Below are 24,923 nucleotides of genomic sequence, written 5' to 3' on the forward strand. Positions count from 1 at the left end.
TTTATATCTAAGGCCAATGATGCCATCAATCAGGGCATTAACCTACTAGAACGCAGGGTATCACAAGACCTGGCGCATGCCAAACGTTCCTCACTTGGCCTCATTGCTACCGCCATTACACCTGCACAAGCTATGCCTAACAACATCAGACCCCTACTTGACGTTTGTGCTGACATTCACACCATTCCCAGCGAGGTTAACCTCTCTGCCTCCATTCCCCTGTTAGACACAGACACCGACACTAGCACAGACCTGGAAAAAACCCCTGACCTACTAATTAACCCCTCTCCCAAAGCAAAATCTGCTGATAACACCAGGCAAGCTAGAGGTAGGCGAGAGGGGGCAGTTCAAAAACTGAAGTTACACGCACCCAAGCCCCGGGTCACCACGATTAGGAAATATGGCCGGGCACAAAGGAAACCTGGGAAAAATACCAATTCTGTCCCTAACAATAATCATAACACGACTAAGGTTACGGTAATATCCCAGAGGGACGATAGTGAAACTGTTCAGCAGGGCAGAACAACGAACACCAACGGAAATATAGACAAGGCATACGACCCCCTGTTGGAAAGACTGGGGGAACTATTAAGCATTTATCTATCCCCAATCGAAAATAGGCTTGCTCGATTAGAAAAACAGCTAGATGAATTGAGCAGCCCTCTCAAGAATTTCCTAAAGGGAGGTCCTGCAACTAGTACAAAAAATAGCAACCCCACTAATATAGCAGGTCCCAAAACAACTATTTTACAAGTACCCCCAGCCACCCCAATTAACGTAGATAAAGCCGTACCTGTTGCGCTGGCCAATGGCCTAATTACAAAACAAAAAGCAGCAACATCACACACTAATAGCAAATCCACAGATAAAAGGAAGGATTCTGGCACCAATACCCTCACTAATACTATACTCCCAAATGTGAGCACCACAGGTCACCCTTTAATTTCAACAAGCAATCCTATCTTGACCCAACCTATCCCAAAAACACCCAGACAAGTTCCTGCCCGCATTAACCTTCCTCCGGAATGCGGTGCATATGTACTAGTGTTAGTAAATGTCACCAAACTAAGAAAGGATCAGGATGAAAATCCCGCATCACTCAAAAACAAAACCCTGCACTGGCTAATTACTAACTGCAATTACCCAATTGATGGTGCAAGGGAGATTATTAACACACAGCGAGTGGGTTGGATTGGACCACTTAGGAAAAAATTTGAGGGCGACTGTGTCACTATTAGTTTTAGAAAACCACATTGGGCAGAGAAAACATTAGCCAACGCCCCCCTACCATCGCCATGGGAATTTAACACCACGCTCCTTCCCTTAGGATATTTTTACCGACACCTGATACCCCCAGAACAAGCAACGGCTAACTTTCCCAACAATTTCCCCACTAATCCGTACCAAGAGATGAATTTTGGAGCAAGGGTCAAATCACCCCTTTTTGTCCAAAACCAGAACCTAAATGCCGCCTTTTCCAACAACCACAATTGGCATCCACAACCCCCAATGCCAATCCCTACCCCCAACCATCCGCAGCATTTTCAAGCCCCAACTATGCACCAGAGTAATCATAGGGATATGTCTTACCCAATTACCAACCCATTCCAGTTTGCACAGATGACACAAGCTAGGCCATTGTACAATATCCCAACCTTCAATCGGTTCGACTATCTATCATCATTAGACGAACAGGATTGACTGAGCACACCCCTCAACAAAGAATTATGCAATAATGCAAAAGCCTGTAACAAAGAGGGTGCCATAATTACAATTTCACCTGCATCGCTCCATGTTAAAACAGCAGTTACAGAAATTATATTGTCGGATAGTATTCCGGCCATTTCAAACGAACCAACTAACTATGATAATGGGAATATTAGGAGCACATCTATTAACCAGGGGTTCAAACACGGCCTATCAATTCTAAGCTGGAATGTCGCAGGTTTAGAATCTAAGCTCTCTGACCCTGCTTGGACCGAACTAATTAATGACGTAGACATACTTATGTTCCAAGAAACTTGGGCTGTTGATAACCTGTATATTGAAGGCTACCACTGTTTCAGCCTGACATCACTAAAGCCCAGTTTTGGCCGAGCGGTGGGTGGACTCTTCACGGGGATTAGAATTTTGGCAGGCGGTACAATTAATGTTTTGAAGCCAGATAACCTTGCCAATTCCAATATTCAAATTCTGGAATATAAATTGAAATCAAAGACCACAATTTATTTAATTAATTTTTACAACAATGATTTTTATGGTGTACCGAACAAAAATTTTGTTGCTTTATCTAAGGTTTTAAACATGATTGATTGTTCCATGTCAGTAGACACTAAGACTAGTATTCTGATCGGGGGAGATTTTAATGTGAAACTTATAGATAACTATGTATCTACTAATTTTGATCACTGTAATGACCGCAGGGGTTTGGAACTGATTAGCATACTCTCTGATTTTAATCTTGTTGATGTAATGAGTGTAGGGTATGATATGAATTTTCCCTATGCCCCTACGTTTAAGGGCAGGGATAACGGTTCAATTATCGATTACATTTTTACATCACCTGTGCTAACGGACTGTTTAATCAAATCTTCTGTGGTGCAAACGTCCTTCAGCGATCATAATCCATTGTTTGCTATTTTTAACCTCGTACCCAGTCCGATTTTTATGAATTTAAATGGGGCAAGGGATATCACACCCTCAATTGACGGCCTTCGCCTCAAATGGAGAGGAATTGATTGTGGGGCCATTATAGATACGATTCAGAAGGCACATCCGGATTTATTGAAATGCCTCTCCTCCCCAAGTACAAATAATGAAGAACTGATTACTGATTTTGAAGCTTTATGCTCCAATATAAAAACTCTCCTGTCAGTCCCACTCCCTACTGACCAGAAAGAGCCACGGTGGTTTGATACATCTTGCTCCGTGGCCAATAGAGAGTTAAGAAAGGCCCTCTCTGCCAATCCCAGGTGTAAGGATGTAGTTCGAGCTGCCAGGAAATACTACAAAGATAAAACATCGAAAAGGAAGGCAAATTTGCTATCCGATCACTGGGATAAGCTGGTTATCAGCGCCAATCTGGGTGGCAGCGGCCCATTTTGGTCGGCAGTCAGGAGAACGAGGGAAATGGGCAAAGAGCTGACAAATATTAGTTGTAATATAACCAGTACAGCCTGGGAGACCCATTTTTCTAATATTTATGCCGCCCCCTCTGATGAGCAACCGCTCCCTAACCTGAACCAAACAGAAGGCTTAGAGATTTTGGACTTAGAAGTCAGGAAAGCAATCAAAGAGAGCTTAGGTAATAAGGCGCCCGGGCCGGACGGCCTCCCTATTGATATCATCAAATTTAACGCTGATCTTTGGACACCAATACTTTTAAACATTTTCAACAGTCTCCCACATGTAGCCATGCCTGCCACCTGGGCTACTAGTATCATTGTCCCCATTTACAAAAAGGGAGACAGATCAGACCCAGTAAATTATCGTCCCATCTCCCTCCTGGATAATACTTTAAAAATACTAGGACGAATAATTTATAACAGGGTACTAGAATGGGCGACTGATTCTGACTTTTTAGACCCCTGCCAGATGGGGTTTAGGAGTGGGGTAGGAACAGTCGAGCAATGCCTAAACTTAAAATTGATAATAGATAAATATTGCATTGCTCGCTCATCCCCCGTCTACCTAGCTTTTATGGATCTTTCATCCGCATTCGATCTTGTGAACAGATCCAAGCTATGGTTGACTCTCCTGTCAAATGGTCTCGATGCCACTCTTGTTAGATTCTTAGCCTACCTCCATACTGACCTGAAAGCTCGGGTACGTATTGGGATGGGCGGAGAGGTATCGGGAGCCATTAAGATAGGGAGGGGGGTGAGACAGGGGTGCGTTTTAGCACCCCTGCTGTTTATCATTTATATTAATGGTCTGTCCAACTGTTTAAAGAAAGCTACCCCTGATGTCCCTATTATTTTAGGCAATCCCTTACCCGTACTTTTATATGCAGACGACGCTGTCCTTATGGCACGTACACCTATCGCCTTACGTCTGCTTGTACATAGTTTTGTAAATTTTATGGAGGGACTGGATTTGAAAGTTAATTTTAAAAAGTCTTTTACTATGCCCTGTGGGCCAGGCAAAAGGAAACTCGGCACTATTCAAATTGGAACAGATAAACTCGAATCTGTCCATAAGTTCCCTTATCTGGGGTTGGTTTTCGCTGCGAACGGCTCTTGGAGTGGGCATGTGGCCCACGCCACGAGCAAGTTCTCGAAAGCCAACAATTCTGTTCTGAGTCTCCCCCGCCCTAAGAAAATCGGCGCCACTAAAGCCATTGTTAAAATTTTTAAACTACAGTGTTCCCCTGTTGCCACGTATGGAGCCGAAGTTTGGGGATCGGCCAGCAGCATTGGTATTCAAAGAGGAAAACCGTTTTTGTAGGAAATTGCTGGGAGCACCAATTTCCTCTTCCAATTTCATCTGTCATAACGAACTCAACCTCCCCTTTATAAACGACTTTATTAAAGTAAGACCAGCACTCTTCTGGATTAGAATCTGGAGGAATGAGGCTGCTGCCCTTACGCAAAACATCATCAGGGACTGCTTTAATAGTGAAAATGGCATGCAGATCCCCTGGTTTAAAGAAGTTTTTAAAATATTTAATGAAATTGGTAGAGGCATTTTGTTTACTGAGCCAACGGCTATTGAATTAAAGGACAAACATGAGGTCCAAAAGGCACTCTATGCACTTTACCGTAATGAACGGCTTGGAATTGAATTACAGAAATCAGGGGTCAAAAAATACATTGGTAATGGTCTCCGTATGCAAATCATGTCACCCTACCTTTCACTCCCTATGTCAAATTGGGAGCGATCTCTACTGTTTCGTCTAAGGGCAGGAACTGCGAAATTTTTGCTCTCTTTTCCTTTGGGGTATCAACACCATATTGACCTTACCCCCTGCCCTTGTGACGGTACAAGCACTCAAGATGATTTGCATTTTCTGTTTTTCTGTAAATTTTATGTGAGGTATATCAAATGGCTTTTAACCCCATATTTTAGAAAACTAAGACCTCTTACACTTCAGGAATCCTATATGCTGCTGCTCACCCTGGACACTGATGAACTGACATTTCGCACTAGCACTTTCTTAAGACTAGCCATACGCGCACGTAAGACTATGGAAAGTCCTTGAAATCAGATTCAGTCATAAAGATACTACTGCTAAAACTTTATAAGATAATGAAATTTATTGCCTAACCACTGTATGAATTGCTTTGTCACTATGGAATGTAATTTATTTAATTGTTTTGTATTATGTGTATATATGTGCTTTGATGTGTTCGGTACTTTTATGGATTTTATCAAATTCGAATAAAGGTCTTTTGAATTGAATTGAATTGAACTGATGGGGTATTGTACCTCACTGTTCATCTTTCTGGGATAGTCCTTTCCATTCCCATTCTTGGATTTCTTCTGTGTTCACTGATGCCCATTAATTAAGTAGCAGCTCACCAACAATTTGGTCACTCATTCTCCTCTACCATGGGGGGATTATTTGCTTTTTGCTGTGCAACAAAGCCTGTTCCTATCCAAGGCCTCGCATGCATAGGAGATCTCGTACACCAGTTTGCTGGGTATATGGCAGTGCTCTTTGTATATAAGAGCTCACGTAATTCCTCCTTCTGTCAAATGAGGGTGGGGTAGGAGCACCGTTCTGCTATCTTCTAAGGCTAAACCTGAACCTTCCTGGGCTCAATCAGCAGTGCATTGAGCATCCTGTCAATCGCTTTGTGTTGTAGCGATGTCTCGTCCACTTTACTGTTGTATTCTGAGGGACTTCATATTACACAGCAGCCCTGTCCCTCCACCAACACCTTATTCTTGGTGCTGGTCCAAAGAATACATGTGTTGATCAATTCTACCAATATCCAACCGAGTCAAGATCCTCAGTCTGGGTTGTGACAAAGAGACTCCCCTCGCCTTCCTGGCACGACCCCAGAGCATTGGGAAATGGGAGCGGCTGTGACAGGCCCAGCAGAACTACTGATCTCTGCCACCCTTTATTGCTTGGTGGATCCCCTTACCTAGATATGACTCTTTCCTTTACCCACATCTGCTGGCATGAGTGAACATCACCTCTGCCGTCTTTAAAGCTTTCAGCTCACTTTGTGTCCTGGGTGGCATTCACCTGTCCCAGTTTTTGCAGCTAAGATTCGCGATCAGGAAGCAGTCTCTGAGAGGCTGCTGCTGACTGGGTCTTCTGTGGACCTCCCAGACTGCTGTCAATCATGGAATTTATTTGAAACTGGAGAGGGAGATGAAGGGACCAGCGGGGGTGCTTACTTATGTCATTGTATTCATGGATCTATATTCTAGGTGGGTCGAAGTGTCTTGTGTGCAGGATATTTCTTCTTCGGCAGTTAGCAGGTTTCTGGAGGGTGTGTTTAAAAGAGTTTTCCCAGGTTCCTGCTTGCAGACAATGGCGTACAATTCTGTTCTCATGAGACTCAATCATTCCTGCAGAAGTGTGGTATCGTTCACAAATACCACATCCTGAGACAAATGGTGCCATTGAAAGAGTTATCAAAACCTTAAAGGAAAGCATCCAATTGGCAAGAGTGAATGGTTTAGATTAGAAAAAATAATTGTCCAATAGGCTTCTGGGGTATAGGTTCTCACCTCATGGCTCTACTGGGAAGACTCCTTTTGAATTGTTCAAAGGTAGGTCTCCGTCTACACTTGTGTGTCCTGGGTGGATGAAGTGGAGCTAAGGTTGTGTGGACAATTCTCCTGGTTTGTATAGAGAGAGAAAGAGATTGCCATTCTAGGGAAAAGAAAGGAAGACTTTGATTCTCATAAGTGTGTGAGAGACGTTGAGGTCGGTGTGGGTGATTTTGTCAAAATCAAAGCTCCCAAAGGGTGTGCGGAATGGTCCAAGTTCACCAAGGAGCTACAAGTAATCGAATGTTTTAAGAATGCGATTAAAACACATGATGGTCGCATATGGAACAAGAGCAGAGTTTCTATTACTCGTAGAATATCTAATCCTAATGTCCTACCCAATGTTGAGATCACCTCCAGTTGTAAGTTGAGTTTGTAATTCAGGTTTGCATAGTTCTCCTAGAAGTGCTCCACCAGTGCACAGACGAAGTGTTAGAGTAATCAGGAAACATGCTTACCTTAAAGATTTTGTAGTGTGATATGTTTCTCATTTTAACCTAGCTGTTAGAACATAAATAACAAAGTATGAGGAAACAAAAGAAAAATGACAGTTATGTACTTTATTCTATGAAAGGGAGACGTGTGGCGTAGCACCTCATTTGCAAATGAGGTCACTGTCGGAACCTTCGCAGATCTCTTGCGTGTAAGGGTTCTGAGGTTTGGCAGTTGTTGCGCCATCGCTGTTGGATGGGGTGTACTCATTAAATGCCCTTACCTTTTTTTCCATCTCGTCTCTCTTTGATCCGAGATTACACTTACCTTCTCCACTTGCCAAAGCCACTTTGCTCACTGTCGCCATCACCAGCTGCCTCACTGTAGCCCCTTGTAGAGTCAACACCCCAGGACTGGTACTCATCCCCCAGGGATATAGGAAGCTGAAAGAGAACTAGAATCGTGCTGAATTCAGAGAGAACACTCCTCTTCCCAGCTGCCAGGCCACGTGTCTCTCAGTTTTTTTTTTTTTCTTTTTTTAATTAGGTAGTGGCTCGAGTGAAAGTCTTGATGCTGGTATATATTCATGAATTCTGAATAAGTTTCTTTATTTTTCATGATTTTACCCAGTTTTTCTTTCAAATGTATATTTGACTTGATGTAATGAGGTAAATCTTTTTTCCTCTGTATTCGCCTCCCAAATAGAACATAATCCGATTTCTTGGAATAGTATTTGAGAATGTAATGTTACATGACGTTTGTTTTCCTTCTCAAATTGCATTTCACAGCTCAGTCACAATTGTATGTACAGATTTGTCTTCAGTTTGTAATCATTTGTGCGTTTTGTTTTTGTATAGCTGAGAATGTAGCCAAACAGTGGAAGATTAGCAGAGAGGACCAGGACAAATACTCTGTGAAGTCTCAGCATAGAGCCGAAGAAGCACAGATGTCTGGATACTTTGATAAAGAAATTGTGCCTGTTACCGTTCCTTCAAGAAAAGGTATGCCTGCAAGAGAACATGGCTAACTTGTCAGACACTTGTAGCTGCTGTTAACTGCTCTAATACCAAAATATATATTTTTACTTTATTGTTTAGTTTCTTTTTTTGTGTGATTGAGCCTGTAGATCAACTGCAGCGCATCCCCTGGAATGATACTCTGTAAGTGTGAATTTAGCCAGGGGTGACAGGAGAGCTTCAGATGCTGTTTAACTTTAGCAACAACCTGTGGATGTGAAAATAATGTGTTTCATCAGACAGTCTTAGTGGCCTCGTAATTTAATGGTGAATTGAGTTATCTGATACTGCCGGAAATGAAAGAGTCCAGAATAGGGACACTAATAAGCCGTGTTTGGCCCTTTGCTCCAGCACATTTCATTGAGGATGGGCCTTTACGCTGCAAAGATTGTGTTTGCTACATGTGCATTCCTGACCACCAGCTATGCACCTTCTGGGTTGTTGGGGGATTGAGTCATCACTTTTTCGTCCTGATGGCCCTATGTCCCTAGGACTGGAGTTTAGAGTACATCAACCTTTTTTGATTTGGACTATCATCTGTCTCTGAAATACTATGTGCTGATTGATTCATTCAGTGCCGTGGCCTCCCTACTCTGTTAGAACTAATTGGCAGGAAGAGCCAAGCATACCTCACTGTGTTGCATTGCCTGGCCACACCCCTTGCTACATCCCATTTTCTGAGCACTTTGACATTTCTGATATCTTTGTAGCATCCTTAACCTGTATATTTTTTTATTTTTAAATTAACAGCTGTCACACTGTTTACCACCGTATGACCTAGAACCATTGCGTCATAACAAGCATGTATATGCGTATATCACTTCCTCATGCACTCAATAGTGCATCATGATTACCAGCCAGGGTTGTGATAGATACATCAAACACACTCAACTGTAGCTGAGCAATGGACAAACTGCTACACAAAAAAGGAAAGTGAAACATTCCTTCACAACATCCTGCCGGTTGGCATGCTGGGGATCACCATTCCTCTTGAAGATAGTTATTTATAGCTTGCTTCTTCTAATTGTATCTCCACAGGACTCCACCACACTGGCCACCTCCCATTATCTTTGTGTGGTTGACCATACATGAGAAATATCCTGCTTTCCATCGACCCCCCCCACCTTTCTTTGGGACAGGACGCCGCTCTTCGTATATTTTGCCACCTTTTTGCGTTTATCAATACATCAACTAAAGAGATTATTGCCATTACTCTGACGCTGCACACTGCGCCCTTTGGGACTTTGCTGCTCGAGCTGTTTTCACTTTCTCTCAACACCTATTGGTTAACCACCCAAGAGCCCTGACGAAGTTCCCTTTTGGCACAACTGGGAACGAAGCGCGTTGGCTGTGTGCCGGTTTTGAAAGATTACCTGAATGAAAAGAAGCACCTTTTTTGGACTCATTGTATACGCGTCTACTTTCCACGAGTGCACCTTCCATTCTTCCATTACATTCCTTCACAGCACCTGCCTTTAGATATAATTAATTATAAAGATCTTTCAAGCTCGATCTCCCCTTTTTTTTCTCACAAACCCATACAAGTCACTTCTGAACTAAACGTTAAAGAAACCTACTGCTTCACCAAACCAAACACCAACAGAATGAATTGATAACACCCCCTCCCCCTCTGGGTGGAAAAAGATATGATGGTATGTGCCAAAACACACCAATGAGAGGTTATATATATATTTATATATGTGTGTATATATATATATATATATATATATATATATATATATATATATATATATATATATATATATATATATATTATGTGTGTGTATATATATGTCTTTCAGGTCAGCTTGCCTTTATGAGTTCAGTTTGACCTCATTACTTTTCCTGAAATCGTAATTAATGTGTTAGGCTTATGAATTTTTAAGTGGCCGGGCCCAGCACACAGATGCTTTGAGACTGCTCTCCGAGGCTGTTGGAATTATAATTGCTCTTCCTGGGCTTCATACTGGCCCAGTTGTACGAACTTGGATTGGGGAGTGGTCTGGACATTTAACTTGTCTCACGTTAAACTTGGTGTTTACATTTGTGCTTGGCTTTGTTAATACAGTGTCAAGATATTGCTATATAAATTCTACATATAAAATAAATCACAGACCTAGCCTGAGGGGCGCATTACACTAGCTAAAATAATAATAGGTACAGATAACAGTTGGTATCATCTGAGGAACAACAGACATGATGTAATGGGAGATGCATGGAAAAAGGGGATTGGATAATCAACATGAGATGTAGTTTGAAAACGAAAGGTTATAGATTCATTTTGAATGCCAGGATTTTCAGTTTGACCCTGTTATAATCCAGAATAATTTCACCATTTGGGTGCCCTGGATGTGAATGCTTTATTCATTGTTTTAGTGTTCTTGGCTAAGGGTAGCTACAGTATTATGAAGGTCTTACTCTTTATTGACCTTAGGCCTTTTTTGGTCTTGCCTAGGCAGCGCTTCCGCTTTCTCTTCGAGGCCTGCTGTATTCAAAATATGGGTTTTATACTCCGCCAATGTTTTTAATTGGCTCCTTTAACTGTCTTTTGGAATGCTTTTTTTTCTTTGGCTAATTTCTTAAGTTGGCCCTCCTTAGTCCCTCCTTTTCTGCTCTTGTAACCTCCCATAAGGACTGCCCCTGTTACATGTGACAATACTCTGTAGTTTCATTTACAGTTTCTCAGCACTCTTTTGTTAATTATTTCATCGTCATAGCTTTTGTTCCAGACGTAACCGCTGCGCACTTCCCCAAACGCACTTCCCGACAAGTTTGTCCTGTAATGAAAGTGGTGTTTTTCCTTTGTTTCTGTTCCTTAGCGTGCACTGCTTAGTAAGAGCACTGCATTCTAATCTTTTTATTTTTCATTACAGTTCACCCTTCTGTGCTTTCACTTTTCGAATGGCAGCTGTGCACCTTTTTTTAGTTTTGGGTGGCTCCCCATGTTCAAATTGTAAAAGATTAAGGGTTTATTTTTTGGAGCGCCCCATGCCGCGCTTCACTTCAACAATGGGGAGGCGCAAGGAGGAGCTACGCTGCGTACCAAGATGGCCACATAAGCTCCCGGCTCCGTCGACCTCCGCCGTCGGCTCGTCTATCCTGTTGTCTATCCTCTACCCACGCCCTATGCCTGGGTGCATGAAGGTTGCCTGATGCCAACGGTGCCATCCCGGACTTCCTACCTTATTCGGCGACTGAGTTATGTCGTGTCCCATCTTCGGCCTACTCCAGGGTTGCCGCCGGGACCTCGATTCCTGAACCATCCGAGTGGGGACTGGTCAACATCGGCTGTGGGACCCAGATCGTGGCCGGTCTTCCGGATTCGAATAATTCTTTGCATTTCCGATTTGTGGCTTCGTTGATGGAGGGTGCCGGGGATGAGGCATCGTGACGTGCTGTGATCCTCCTGAGCCGTGGCTGGGGGCTGTGTGCCCGAACCCCCGTTTCCCGGTCCGGGGTTGACTGGCTGCTCCCGCGGCCGGTGACTGTGTTTAGCGTGCCAGTTCGGGGCGCCCCTGTTGTCGAGATCGTCTGAATGTGTGCCCGAAGCCCAAGGATGTGGTCTGGAGATCGTATCCCCCTCCGTCCTCTGGGCCCTGGGATGGAGGGGACAGATGGCGCACTTTCGTTGAGATCCGTAATGGCAGCAATTGGGGCGCTCCGCTCCCAATTCACCGTCACGCATGTCTCTCTGGCGGCAAAGCTGGACGATGTCTGCTCGCGGCCGGCCACTGACGCTGCGACACCTGAACAGCACAAGCGATTTGACCCGCCATTTTAAGGTTCCCGAGCGGCAGCCTGACTTTGCCCATTTGGAAGTTTTCCGCCCCACTTCTCCTTTGCCTGTCACAGTGCCTGGTCTTCCCCCTCACGTTTCCTATTCGATGGAGTATCATCGCTGGAGGTCCTGATCGTCAACGCCGAGTCTCAGGGTCCTGTCGTAAGGGACTGCCGTTCTTCTTCATCCTGGCCCGTCTGTACGGCGGAGGCCGCCATTTTGTGTTCGGACTTTGTTCCATCTTCAGTGCCTCGGACTGCCGTGGACGCTTTGTCTGCCTCTGGTCGGCTGTGGCTTGGTTGGCGCGTGCCACGGGAAGGATTCGCACTGGGCAGGGCTGATTCCAACTTTGTGTTGCTCTTGCTCCTCGCCACTGCCTTGGACTACCTGAGACGCTTTTCCTGATCGCATTTGCTGTGACTCTGGCGATAGGTCTCCCCGTGTTCCTTTCAGGGTTGACTTTTACTTTTCTGGGATTGTTCAGTTCATTTTTTCCGGGATTGCACCGAGTATCTCACCGGGCGCTGGGGTGGGGTGGTTCTTATTGGTGACTGTCCTCCCCGTGTTACTGCCAAATGTTTGCTTTGATTGACGATGATTGTGCCTTGGGGAGGTCACTGCCGGCGGGGGGGACCGGGTGTCCGGGAGTGTGTCTGTCTCTCTCCTCCTCCACTTCTTTTATCTCTTCCCTTCTGTGGGGCAGTTCCGGGGCGACAGGCACGCTGTTAGTGGGTTAGGCCGTAGCCATTACAGGGGTGCAGGGTGGTGGGTGCGGGGGGGGGGGGGGGGTTTGTTATTTTAGTTTGTTTTGTTCTATGGTCCCTATCGCTCTTTTCCTGCTTTGGGAGGGTCTTTTCCTCTTTAGTAGGGTTGGCTGTCTCTTGGTCTTACACCTTTTTTTCTTCTGCTGGCATCTCAACATGCCTCTGTTTCTCTGTCCTTGGGGGGTGGGCTTTCTGGGATGATACTTGGCAATGTTGCTTTCTGCAGTGTCGCCTGCTGCCCAGTTCGGCCGCCTAGATTTCATAGTTGCTGGAGTCATAGCCTGTCTCCGACTGTAAGTGGGGTACGCCCCCCTCGTCTCCTTTGTGTATTTCTCCTGTAAGGTGTGATGTCCTTGTTGTTGCAGCCCCTACTTTTCTCTTAAATATAAAATGAAAACCTCCTATCCTGTGTTACAGACCTTACAGCCACGTCTGGAATAACTCGGAATATCCTGATTGTTGATCGACCTACGTTTCTCCTGTTCCTATTTATTGTCTTTGCGGCCGGCCATGGTGGTTGTGGGCCTGCGCATGTATCTCCTTATTTTTTGAATAAAGGTTTTCAAAAAAAATAAAAAAATAAAAAACAATGGGGAGGCGCACCTTTCTTTCTGCGTGGCTCGCCGTATTGAAGTTAGAAAATATAAAGGGGCACAGCATCAACGGAAATACTGATCGCAAACAGGCAGATTGACAGAAACTGCCCCTTTGCGACCGGTATTTTTGCATTTTGGATGCATCAACCCAAATTCAAATTCGCAATTTAACTAATCGCAAAATTTGCGATTACTTAAATTACGAATGCATTTAGGAAATCACAAATTGCGATTCCCTAAATGCAATGCATGATGTAATTCCAAATTGCGAATTCGCAATTAGGGATCGCAAATTACCATCAAGTTGAACTTGAAGGTAAATTGCAAAAACTTTGAAAAATGCACTAAAGTGCATTTTTCAATCCAAATCAAAGTTTCATGTTGTGTGTAACATGTGGTAACATCTCAATTTCAGGGGTGCAACAGGGTGTACTTTGACCCTTGCACACTAGACATTGCAAGCACAATTTGCGAACACCTATTTAAGGAATATGTAGAAATCACAATTTTTTTGCGATTCTTACATGGCTAGGGACTTGCGAGTCCTAAATGGCGATTTCTTAAAATTCGCTATTTAGGAGTCGCAAAACCTGACTTTGATGCATGTGGCCTAAAGTGTTCATTTTTGGAAGTGCACCATGCAGCGCATTTACTTTAACAATGCTGCCCCTTTATCTGGCATGATGTGCTTCTCCCATTGGCCGGTCCCGCCTCCTTTACATTTTTACTTTTGCGCCCGCTGCTTATTGCTGTCATCCTTTCTAGAACATTCAGGCCGCACTTCCCCCGCTTCACGAGGTGACCCCCGATCACACCTAGCTCACTGGATCAGGTCAGCCCTGCCCACTTATTAATCCTTCCTCACATGGCCCACTGTGAACCTTGTTCTTTGTTCCCTTAGTGGTGCAGCATAATTGCAAACAGTCAGTTTCAGCTCAGCGGTGAGTGGAGGTTTTACATACTGCAGGAAAAGGGTGCAGTGCCACAGGCTGTTACTAGGTGTCGCTCTGTAGTTGTAAAGGGACCTCTATTAGCCACATAAGGTACTGCACCCTTAATTCCATTAGAAAGAGAGAGTGTAGCTGAGCATACAAAAGATTGCAGCTGAGCATACCTTGCCATTTTTTATTGGAAGTGAGATTTTGTTAGCTTGCGTTTTTAAAAATGCAACATGGTTTGTTTATTTAGCTAAATCATCATCTTGCGTTACACTACAGAATTAGGGTGCTGTAGGGAAAGAGATCTGGAACGGAGGGAGGAACAGGCGAAGTGGCATCTGTTTTATTCTTTCATGACCATTTACACTTTCTCTCACCCTCTTTCTTGTTTTTTAATTGTGCATTTTTCATACACAAATATATTTAAATATTAGCCAGGATGATTTCCAAGGCGAATTATAATGTTGGAATCCCCTTAAGCTTCCCTGTAACAAGTTAAGTGACACTGCAAGTAAGAGTAGACAAGATACAATACTGATCTCCAACTGTCAGTTTTTAATTTCCTTGGAAAGAACACTTGTGCAATTAAGATCCAGTATATTAGAAATAATTCTTCCAAATCAAAGGTTTAGGATTTTGAAAAATACCCTCTGATACGTGGTTCTCTGCTTCTAGTATCCCTTTTTCAATGTCAGTCACCGCAAATTAACTCCAGCAATATGTCTTCAGGAGAGGAGTCTCCAATGGACCAGAAGTCTCTTTTGTATCACAGAATGAGTTTTCAATTTAGGATCAGCACCGACTCTTGTTAGTGCATCTCCTGATGCGCAAGGCACAAGAAATAACATAACATTCAGCAAGAACTATGACCAAAAAACAGAAAAGCGTCACTCATCTGAATTTTTATGAAGAGAAGTTTCATGATCAATGCCTTTCTTGGCTGCACCGCCGACACTAGAATAACCGAAGGCGAAATCAAAATCAAAAAGATACATCAAGTCCCCAACTCACTGATAGCATGTCACTGCTGCACCCCGCAATTCGTAAAATGACGAGTGATGTCTGTGGGGTGTTGGGACTCTTACAGAAGATGGTCACAAAGTGGCACCGAGATTTTGTTTGGGTTCTCACTTTTCCTTCTTATTTACTGTGAGATTCCTCACACCTCTCAGTGTCTGTCACTGTCCAGCTCCTCCCTGTATAATACAAAAGGCTCTGCCTCACATGACAATGCTGTGCTCCCCACTTCATTTTGGGGCAACACTACCATTCACTCGCAGATCTTTCTGCCCGCTCTTGAATGAATAATAATTGGACTGGTAGAACTTAAGAGATGAGTGACATTGACATTCCCGACACAGATTGGATAGGCTAGTTGGTTTGGAAATTGTCAGTACAGTGATGAATTTGGATAGTTTTATCCTGTGGTTTAGTGTTGTTTTTTTTTTTCTATTTAAGCCGAATAGATAAGGCGACAGAAAGTAGCCCTGCAGTGGATGAGTAGGGGATTCAGATGAGCGATTTTCACTAACTGGGATCTTGCTGTGAAGCCATATAATAGAATACCTAGTGGTACATTGTGTATTTTGGTGTCGGGACAAGACCTTCACCGGCCAAGGCCGCAGTGGGAAAGTGTATGCACATCAGTTTAAGTAGAGTGCATGTATGAAACATGGAAAATGGGCCTTAGCCACAGAAGAACTGAAAATTAAAATCTAGAATCCAAATTGAAAACACTGAGGAGAGCTCAATAGGCAGATGAATTTTCTAGAAGCGCCTTGTACATAGAGCTACATAGATATCACGCTGTCAGAAGCCAGAGTCCTCTAGTGGCTTATCAGCAGCTACAGTTGGTATATAACATAACATGTATTCATAAAGCACACGTTCACCCAAGGGTATCTTGGCGCAGAAAAAACAGAGGTTCATTGTTACCCAACTCAGTGGTACTTATTTTATCGACCTCATTAGAATGAGGCCTGTTGAGATTTGAACCTGTGACCACGAGGTCAAACACAGGCCCCTAGAGTGGATGCATTAGTTCACTAAGCCACCAGACCTGGCTCCATATCCACTGAAGACTGTTGGTGTTTGCTGTTGGTGTTTGAAGTATTTAAAATGTTTCCTTAAAGGCAACAAAATGAGTCGGTTGGAAGACTGTTCTATGTAATAAGACCTGAGTGAGCGAATCAGCCCTCTGCTTTAAGCAGACACTAGCAATGTATGCCTTGTTAGCCGAGTATGCATAATTTGATGTCACATAGGCCTGGACTTTGTTCCTGTTGTAGGCAAATGCCTTAGTGACAGGCACATGAATGACAACACATGTAGAAATGTCTTGATGGACATCTATTGAATGACTCCTAAACTAGCCGTTAGGCAATCTTATGTAACATGTAAATAATAAAGGATTTGTTTTGGAGATGTAGAAATATAATTTTTTTTTTTTTTTTGAAGAGTGAAATTTAAACAGTTTGATTCATTAAGCAGTAAAGAGAACATGCTTTGATGTTTGTTTAGGGCTAGTTTGACACTGGTATCTGCAAGATCAGTTCATTATAATATACAAAGAGAGAGGGCTTTGGGTCAGCCTCCTTCAACCATGAGTTTTTTAGGCGAGCCAAAGTCTGGCTTATCCCTGAAAAAGCAAGTAAGACCCATTTGCTCTGTGTGAGCTTGTTTTTTTCCGAGTAGGTTTACTTAAACTTGACAGATTTGTACAGCAACACATTAGATACATTTGAAAGTGAAAAGGAAATGTATTAAATTGTTTGGGTCAATTAAGAATTATATAACAATTACACAGAGTAAATGTGATTACCAAAGCATGTAAATATAAAGAGGTTATTGAAAGATACAATAAATGATAAATTGTTTCTACATCCCATTTTTAGCAATTTCCAGCAAGTACAGTGATGAGACTAATGTAAACATTCCATTGTAGATGCTATACTATTTTCCTGTTGTCGCTACACTTTAGAAGTTCTTACTTCAGCATACTAACTACAGCTTAAAACTAATTTATATATATTAAAAAGATGTCACATCACCCTCCTTCATAATACAGCAGACTATGTAGTACCTAATAATCTTAACCAAAAGTGGCTAACACCCGCACTATCTGCCACCAAGGTGTGTATAGTGAAGCCATTCCCTTCCCATCCACAAAGAATGGTTACCTGAACGTGCCAGAGTTGCAGAATGTGGGAGAGTCAGTCATATACAAGGTTAGTGATCAGATGGAGCTATTGTAAGTAGTCTAGAAACGTGTTATTAAAACTTTGACTCTGTTAACTGACACTTAGAAACTAGGGCATGCGCCTCTAAGGAGTAACACATACCACATCTACTGAGAGCAGCAGAAGACAATACCACCCCACTCACCTGGGTGTTATAATGAGCGCCATTCGGGCTATACTAGATATAAAGTGGGCGATTGCTCGACATTCTTACAGATGGGTGTGGGACAATTTTTGGGCCACGTAGGCTGCCTTCCAGAGCAATAATATTGAGGTAATTAGTACAGCAAATTCGATTTTCCGGAAAAGGGATCAAACTTGTTATTCAATAAGATCCAACAGTTGAATATCTCACTGTTTGTGATTCTGTATTCGGAGGGGTTAAAGTACATGCTTATAAACTGTGTGCTGTTTTTATTTATTTTTCTGTACATTAAAATAATATAGAATAGAATAAAAAAAAGATGTTCCAACCCCTCAAATCCAATTGAAAATTAGCTAAACATGCCAATAGTAATTTGAATTAAACATTCTAATAGCAGTATAATTCTAGAAGATAATTCCATACTGAGAAAACTAGTTCCACATGACCCCTAAGTCTGAACTAGATCGCCTTCTGTGCTAGATGAGCCATGGCCAAAAGCCATGTGGTATGTGTATTGGTGAATAAGGATTGTTTCTATTAGTATCCACTTTATGGTTAAGATTTTCCTCCTGAGACAGCTGACCTAAAGGATCAGATAGCAGTGTATGTCCCCAACAGCATTGGTATTATCAAGCCTTTTTTTAGATTGAACCTACCACCTGTCATGTTGCAAAAGTCCGATTTTAAGCTTACCAGTTTCTTAGAGTGGCCCTAACACCTTTCTCTTGCTTACTATTAGTTGTCTTTAGTGTCACTCATTTACTTGCTTCTTATTCAGTGTCGTGCCTTGTCCATTTTGTGGGTGTTCCTCCCCTGGAGAATAGGCTCTTTACTTGTGCCGTTCCACTGCAGAAATTTAGGGAACTACTGTTTGTTTTTGCTTAAGCAGAATAGCATGTGTGTTTTTCAACTGCCTCATTCGTGTGCATCTCTCCCTCTCTCGTCCTGTGTTTCTCTCTCTTCCATTTGCTTCCCCTACTCCTCTTTCACATCATTTTGATTAAGCACTCCACAAGTGTTTTCCAGCTGTATCCTTTGTATGCATCGCTCCTCATTTTTTCTGCTTCTGTCCTTGTGTTCTACACATTGTGTTACGCTATTTCTCGCCTGTGTATTTCTCCCTCCGCCTTCCTTGTGCTCCTTTTTACATGAGTACTCCCCCATTCGCTTCTCTGTTATCCCCCCCAATCCACCGGACACATGCAGTCATTTTTTTAAATTGGAGCTTTCATGCAAAAAAACCCCCATCCGTTTTATTTACTGATCCAAGTAGCGTCCGCCATCTTGGATCGTTTAATAGAAAATTAAAGCGAAAGGCCCCTCTGCCATTCTGATGGGGCACTCATGCGTTCTGACACTTGCTTGCCGCAGTGGAATGACACGACCACAATTATGCCTTATTTTTTAGCTTTTATTTTTACGGTACTCTACAGCACTGCCAAAAGGAACCAGCAAGGCCAGTAGTAACCAAAGTTGAGACCTAGAGGTTTGGCCAGTGTAAGGTAGTTGGTTAATTTCTAAATAATTTGTTTATATATGTAAAATTAATGTGGCCACTACATTGAAAGACTGGTTGAGGAGTTGATGTCATAATGTCAGCAGAAATAACTTAAGTGATAAGAGTACTGTTGAGAAACTACCTTCTATACTGTTACTTAGGGGCTCATTACGATGTCGATGAGTCCAACACAGACTGCTCATCGGTGTCTGACCCACCGACATCTGCCCCTCTGGTCCGCCTGCTGCATTCCAATGTAGCGGGTGGAGGCATCGGGCGGAGGGACTGTCCGCTGCGCTTCCGGGTGCGTCGGAGGGTCAGTAATTCCAATAATAAGGGCGGTGCCTGCTAGGCACCGCCGTAGGGATTACAATGTCCCTTTCAGCCTTCCCATTCATGGTGGTTCACCCACCATAAAAAGGCTGGGGGAAAGTGACTTTGTGTGCCCCTAGCAGGGCCCCCTTCTCCCCTGGCCCTTCACAATGGGTCCTGGCATCCCTGCACCATGTTTCAGGCACCACATGGGTGCCTGCCACACAGTGCAGGGATGTTTTTAAAGTGTTTATTTTCTTATAGGGCGTGTGCTGCAACTCGCAGCACACGCCTCAAGTGAATATATATTCAAATTGCGACCGCCTTGAAGGCGGTCACATTGTAATCAGGGCAGCAGGACCGCCGACTTCTAGTCGGGCGGTCTAGCTTCTGCTACGGGGCCAGTCAGACTCTCTTAATCAGGCCCTTAAACACTGAGGACTTGTGTTTGTGTGTTTCTTTTGTACTTATGTTTTCGTAGGAAAAAAACTTTATTTTAGCCTCCATCTGTGACCGAATACTTTAGGTGTTAAGACACCTAAGAGATCAAGTTTGCAAATGCTTAACGGATTAGGATAGCATTTTAAGGTTCCCCATATCTACCGAACACTTTTATGAAGTTATACATTGATAATTTTTAATCCCTTGCCCTTTGTGTTGAATTTCTTTAAGAGGCCAAGATGGATTTCAAGGACTCCAAAACACTTGTCTATAGTCATTGATCAAAATAGCAGTTAAAACCCACGTTGCCCACCTCCTCAAATGTCGCGACTGTCTCCCACATCAACCCCAAGCGACCTTTAAACTCCTATAGTGAACAGTGTAATTTGCCATGATGCTCCCCAATATTGAACTGGTCTTCCTAGCTCTAACATCAGGATGTTATTCAGTACCAAGAAACTCCTTTCAAATACTGATCTTTTATAATTTGATAAATATTTCACCCTATTAATCTTCGGAATACAAATTAAATGCATTCCTGTTCCCCTGCTGCTATTTATATGCGCAAAATTCCTCAAAATATTGCTAGTCTTTAAATTAGTTTCTCACATTAGCGTTTCATGCTTGCCGGTGCATGATATTTAGTACCCTTGTTTTATCAAAAAGATTTGACATCAACCTCCTATATACGTTCAGCGTCTCCCATTCCCCCATCTCTCCTCCGTTTTGCGCATCTATTTGTCACCATGGGGAACAACGAAGAAGAATTCAAATTCGCTTTTGAGGTTGGGTTTTGAATGTTTTAAGACATGTTTGCGTTTTTCTTATTATTAGCATATTCTCTGCAGCCTAGGGCAAACCCTGTTGTTTGCTCCAATTTTGTATCCATAGCCGCTCAGAAAGTAGGATGAAGGGCAGATGCATGTAGTGTTATCTGGCATTTTTTTCCCATTCACTTGGCACTACAAATAAAGCTGTGAAAAGGGGCCGAGACCTACAGATTTCTAAAGAGAGCCAGGAACTCTCAAACCTGCCTCCAGCAGTACATGCTATTTAAATTGTAAAACCTCCGCCCTTAAGCTTTGCAAACCGGTTTGCGGTGAAATCTCGGCCCTTGTAGACGCTAAGATCTTTTGTACTGTTCTTTATTTTAATTGCTCAACATCACATATTTGTATACAAAGTCCTGTCCTGTTTTTTTTTTATTAAAGAGATGACTGATTATTTTGTGTAATTACTATGTCATTCTGAGCTCTAAGCCTCGTGGAGGAAATTGTGACTGCTTGAACTTGACACCCTTGGAGATTCTATGTATAAAAGGAGTAACTCAGTTATCCAATTTGACTGTGATAGTATGGAAGGTAATGTGATTGGAGTTTGAAAAAAACAGTTTTAGAAGGAAGTATGCTTAATGGTTAGTAATTGCCACAGGGCCTCCGTAAAGATCTTATCACTCCATGCACTGCAAATCAAAAATCATTCCGCCTTGAAAGCACTTTATCTTATTTAAATGAACTAAAAGGTGACATGACAGTTAAAAAAATTGCTATTTAAAAAGCAAGTCTTTATAGTGAAAGCATTACTTTCATTGTATTCAGTGCCTCACAATCCTTACACCTCCAGTTACAGAATTCTCTTTAATATGTCGCCTTAATAGATGGATGATGGTATTGATGCAATACTGAAAGTTTGTGATGCCAACTTGAATGATTCATGGAGTGCCAGTATCACTGCCTACTTATAATGCTGACAGTCTGCAAGAAAGGGAACAGAAGGCAGGTTTTTCATGTAGTCAAGTATGTGAAATAATTATAATCATGCCTACAGAGAAATGGTGGTTTTAGGATGCCAAAGAACTGTTCCACGTTGCAGTTACCATTGCTCAGTGAGCAGGGCCAACGGTTTCAATTGACAAAAGGGGCAGATTTAGTTCAATATGAGACACACTGCTGCTCCAAGCAATACTCCAAGCTCCTAACTGAGCCGAGGGAGCGCGCTACTGCTACAGGATATTAGCTAGAACATCCAGTGGGTCTGTGAGGGCACCAAGCCTGTGGCACCCTCTCCCATGATTGTTTGATCACTGTGAACATTCTTGGGAGGCTGGAGCATCTTTGGTACCTGTGGCACTCGCTGATTTTCAGTTGGTAGTGGGAAATTGGACATTTAAACCACATTATATCTGGATCACCGAGGGCCTGAAGTGTGTTTCAAACAGTTTGCAATCATTTTGATTAGCCCCAGTCTACAACACTGTACCATAAAAACGCGTGTGCTGCTTACAGGCTGGAAAATGGGTGATACGGGTCCTCCAGAAATTAGGATAAAAGGTGGGAAGCGGAAAACACCACATTTGCAGTCCTAGAATATCTTCGTCACGTTCCCCAGCTGTCACATAGCTTCCTGGTGTGACACTTCATTGAGATGTCCACCAAGCTTGCTTCAATCAGCCTGTCATTTCTCTTTGTCCTTTGCTAGACGTTAACCCCTTGTCATGCACCAGGCAATTAAAGTCCTTTTTAGGTCGCAGACAGCCCAGCTGTGTGCTTTGCTAAAGGCATCTTGGGGACCTTCAGAAAGTTGACCTAGGGAGGCATTCTGCCTGTTGCTTACCATTGACTTTGTGGTAAGTAACTCCAATTTACTGGGTTTCTATTTGCTGGCTTTATTTGCGTTAGGCTGTCCAGCTGCAGGTCTCTGCTCCACCCTGCGGCTCTCTGCTCCACCCTGCGGCTCTCTGCTGCACCCTGCGGCTCTCTGCTCCACCCTGCGGCTCTCTGCTCCACCCTGCGGGTCTCTGCGCCACCCTGCGGGTCTCTGCGCCACCCTGCGGGTCTCTGCGCCACCCTGCGGGTCTCTGCGTCACCCTGCGGGTCTCTGCGTCACTCTGCGGGTCTCTGCGCCACTCTGCGGGTCCCTGCGCCACTCGGCCACTCTGCGGGTCCCTGCGCCACTCGGCCACTCTGCGGGTCCCTGCGCCACTCGGCCACTCTGCGGGTCCCTGCGCCACTCGGCCACTCTGCGGGTCCCTGCGCCACTCGGCCACTCTGCGGGTCTCTGCGCCACTCGGCCAATCTGCGGGTCTCTGTGCCTTTGCCAAACTACTCCACTCTGTGTCACTCCACTCTGACAATCTACTCGGCTCTACGCCACTCCACTGTATGACCGTTTACCACCCTCTAGTCCACTCCACTCTACACCACTTCATGACACTCCATGCCACACAACTCTGACACTGTACTCCACTTGACTTTATGCCCTTCCACTCTGTGACACTCTAGTCCCTCCACCACACTCCAAAACGCTGTACTCTACTCCTTGACACTCCACTCTACTTCATTCCTCTCCACGCCACTGCTGTACGCCACTCCATAACACTCCACTCTACTCCAGTTTACGACACTCCAATCCCCACCACTCTCCCTTACTCTACTAACTTTTAACCATACTGTACTGCAGCCACTCTGGTGTACAACATTGCTAAAACATATTGGCAAAGCGAATATCTCTGGCATAGTGAAACATATTGGCTTTGCCAGTGCTTGTTATCCAACGCTAACTTCTCAATACTTGCCTTGAGGGGAATAAACCAACATTAACAATCATGTTACCTGTAGGTTATCCATCTTTACTGGTGCAGCACAGCTACTCCTGAGATTCTGACACATCGAGCCTACTGTCTTAAGGCAGTCTGTATTATTTTTAAACCTTTAGGCCAGGGTTCTCCAGTCTTTTTTGTAATAAGAGCTCCTTGGATTCAGTGATAATCAGTCCGAGCTGCTGATATTATTAGTGTTGTAATAGTGACCACAACATACCTGATTATATTAGTGGTCAACCTATGCAAGATTGTCAGAAGTAATCGCCTTAGGGGATCAATCACAGTTGCCAGTAGTAATTTACAAAAGGCTTTGTCAATGTGGAATGCCTCTACATGTGTAATATACATTCACCATTGCTGCAAAACCTCTGACACCAAGGCAATGATATTAGTAATAAGTCTCCCAATGCCCCATGTCTTATCAAATATCCGCTTTAAATTTATATTGGGACTTTAAACATTTTTCTCCTAACATCAGCTTATAAGTTCGGAAAAATAAACATCTTTCAATTTTGGTAGACCTTTATTAATTTAGCCAAGCAAAATCTAATTTAGTAGGCTGTGCTGCTCACAGGAGAGATTCTTACAGGTAACTGAAGAGCTACCAGTAGCTTGCGAGCTACTCCTTGGAGAAGCCAGCATTAGGCACTAGTGGGAAGCCGACCAGTCTAGGTTGGGTGCCAGGTTAAAAAAAAGTAAACTCCTGTCAGCCGAGTAAGAGCCATTTTGCTGGATTTCATCAGATGAGTATGTTTGTATTATACAGGAATACAGATAGCTAAAACTCAGCCTGCATTCAAGCTCGAATGTACATTTATCTCTTAAATACATATCAGAATAAACAAGTTGCAACTTCATTCCTAAAAGAAGAACATTGATAAATATGGAAAAATGCACATTGAAATGTCAAAAATAAATACCGGAAAACCGAGAGTTCAACAGACAAGGAAGGTACAAAAGAATACTCCAGGCTTTCTAAGCAGTATGGCTCATTGTCATGCATTTGAAAGAGTGGACACAACATCAAAGAGTGCTTAAAAGCCATGCATTAATATTGTAAGTTGAAAAAATAACTTCTTTGAATGATCTTTTTTTCAAATTCAACAGGCCCGTTGGAAGTAAAGACGGATGAGTTCCCTCGCCATGGAAGCACCTTGGAGGCAGTGGAAAAGTTGAAGCCATACTTCTTGAAAGATGGAACTGGAACAGTAACTGCAGCTAATGCCACAGGTTTGCCAACATTGATGCGCCGTCTTTTTTAGATGGTAATCTTGTGGATAGATGTGCAATGCAGATGGCTGAAATATTTGAGGTCTCCTACAGGATGGTTAAGGAGATGCTTGCTGTATTCCTGCTTCAATCAGTATTTCTTGTGTAACCCACTATTCTAGGCCACTATAAAAAATGTAAATCTTCCGGTATTGTATAGCGCAC

General features: G+C 43.3%; 1 protein-coding gene across 1 annotated transcript in view; it reads left to right on the plus strand.

The window, feature by feature from the left end:
- Nucleotides 1–24,923, plus strand: part of ACAT2 (acetyl-CoA acetyltransferase 2) — a 212,302-nt gene that overhangs the window by 103,505 nt on the left and 83,874 nt on the right. The window contains exons 5-6 of the mRNA XM_086927156.1: nt 8,019–8,162; nt 24,597–24,719. Of these exons, the coding sequence (XP_086783282.1) occupies nt 8,019–8,162; nt 24,597–24,719 (267 nt within the window). The remainder of the gene's footprint in view (nt 1–8,018; nt 8,163–24,596; nt 24,720–24,923) is intronic.

This window comes from Lissotriton vulgaris, chromosome 6 (assembly GCF_964263255.1).
Source record: "Lissotriton vulgaris chromosome 6, aLisVul1.2, whole genome shotgun sequence".
In the NCBI taxonomy this organism is placed as follows: domain Eukaryota; kingdom Metazoa; phylum Chordata; class Amphibia; order Caudata; family Salamandridae; genus Lissotriton; species Lissotriton vulgaris.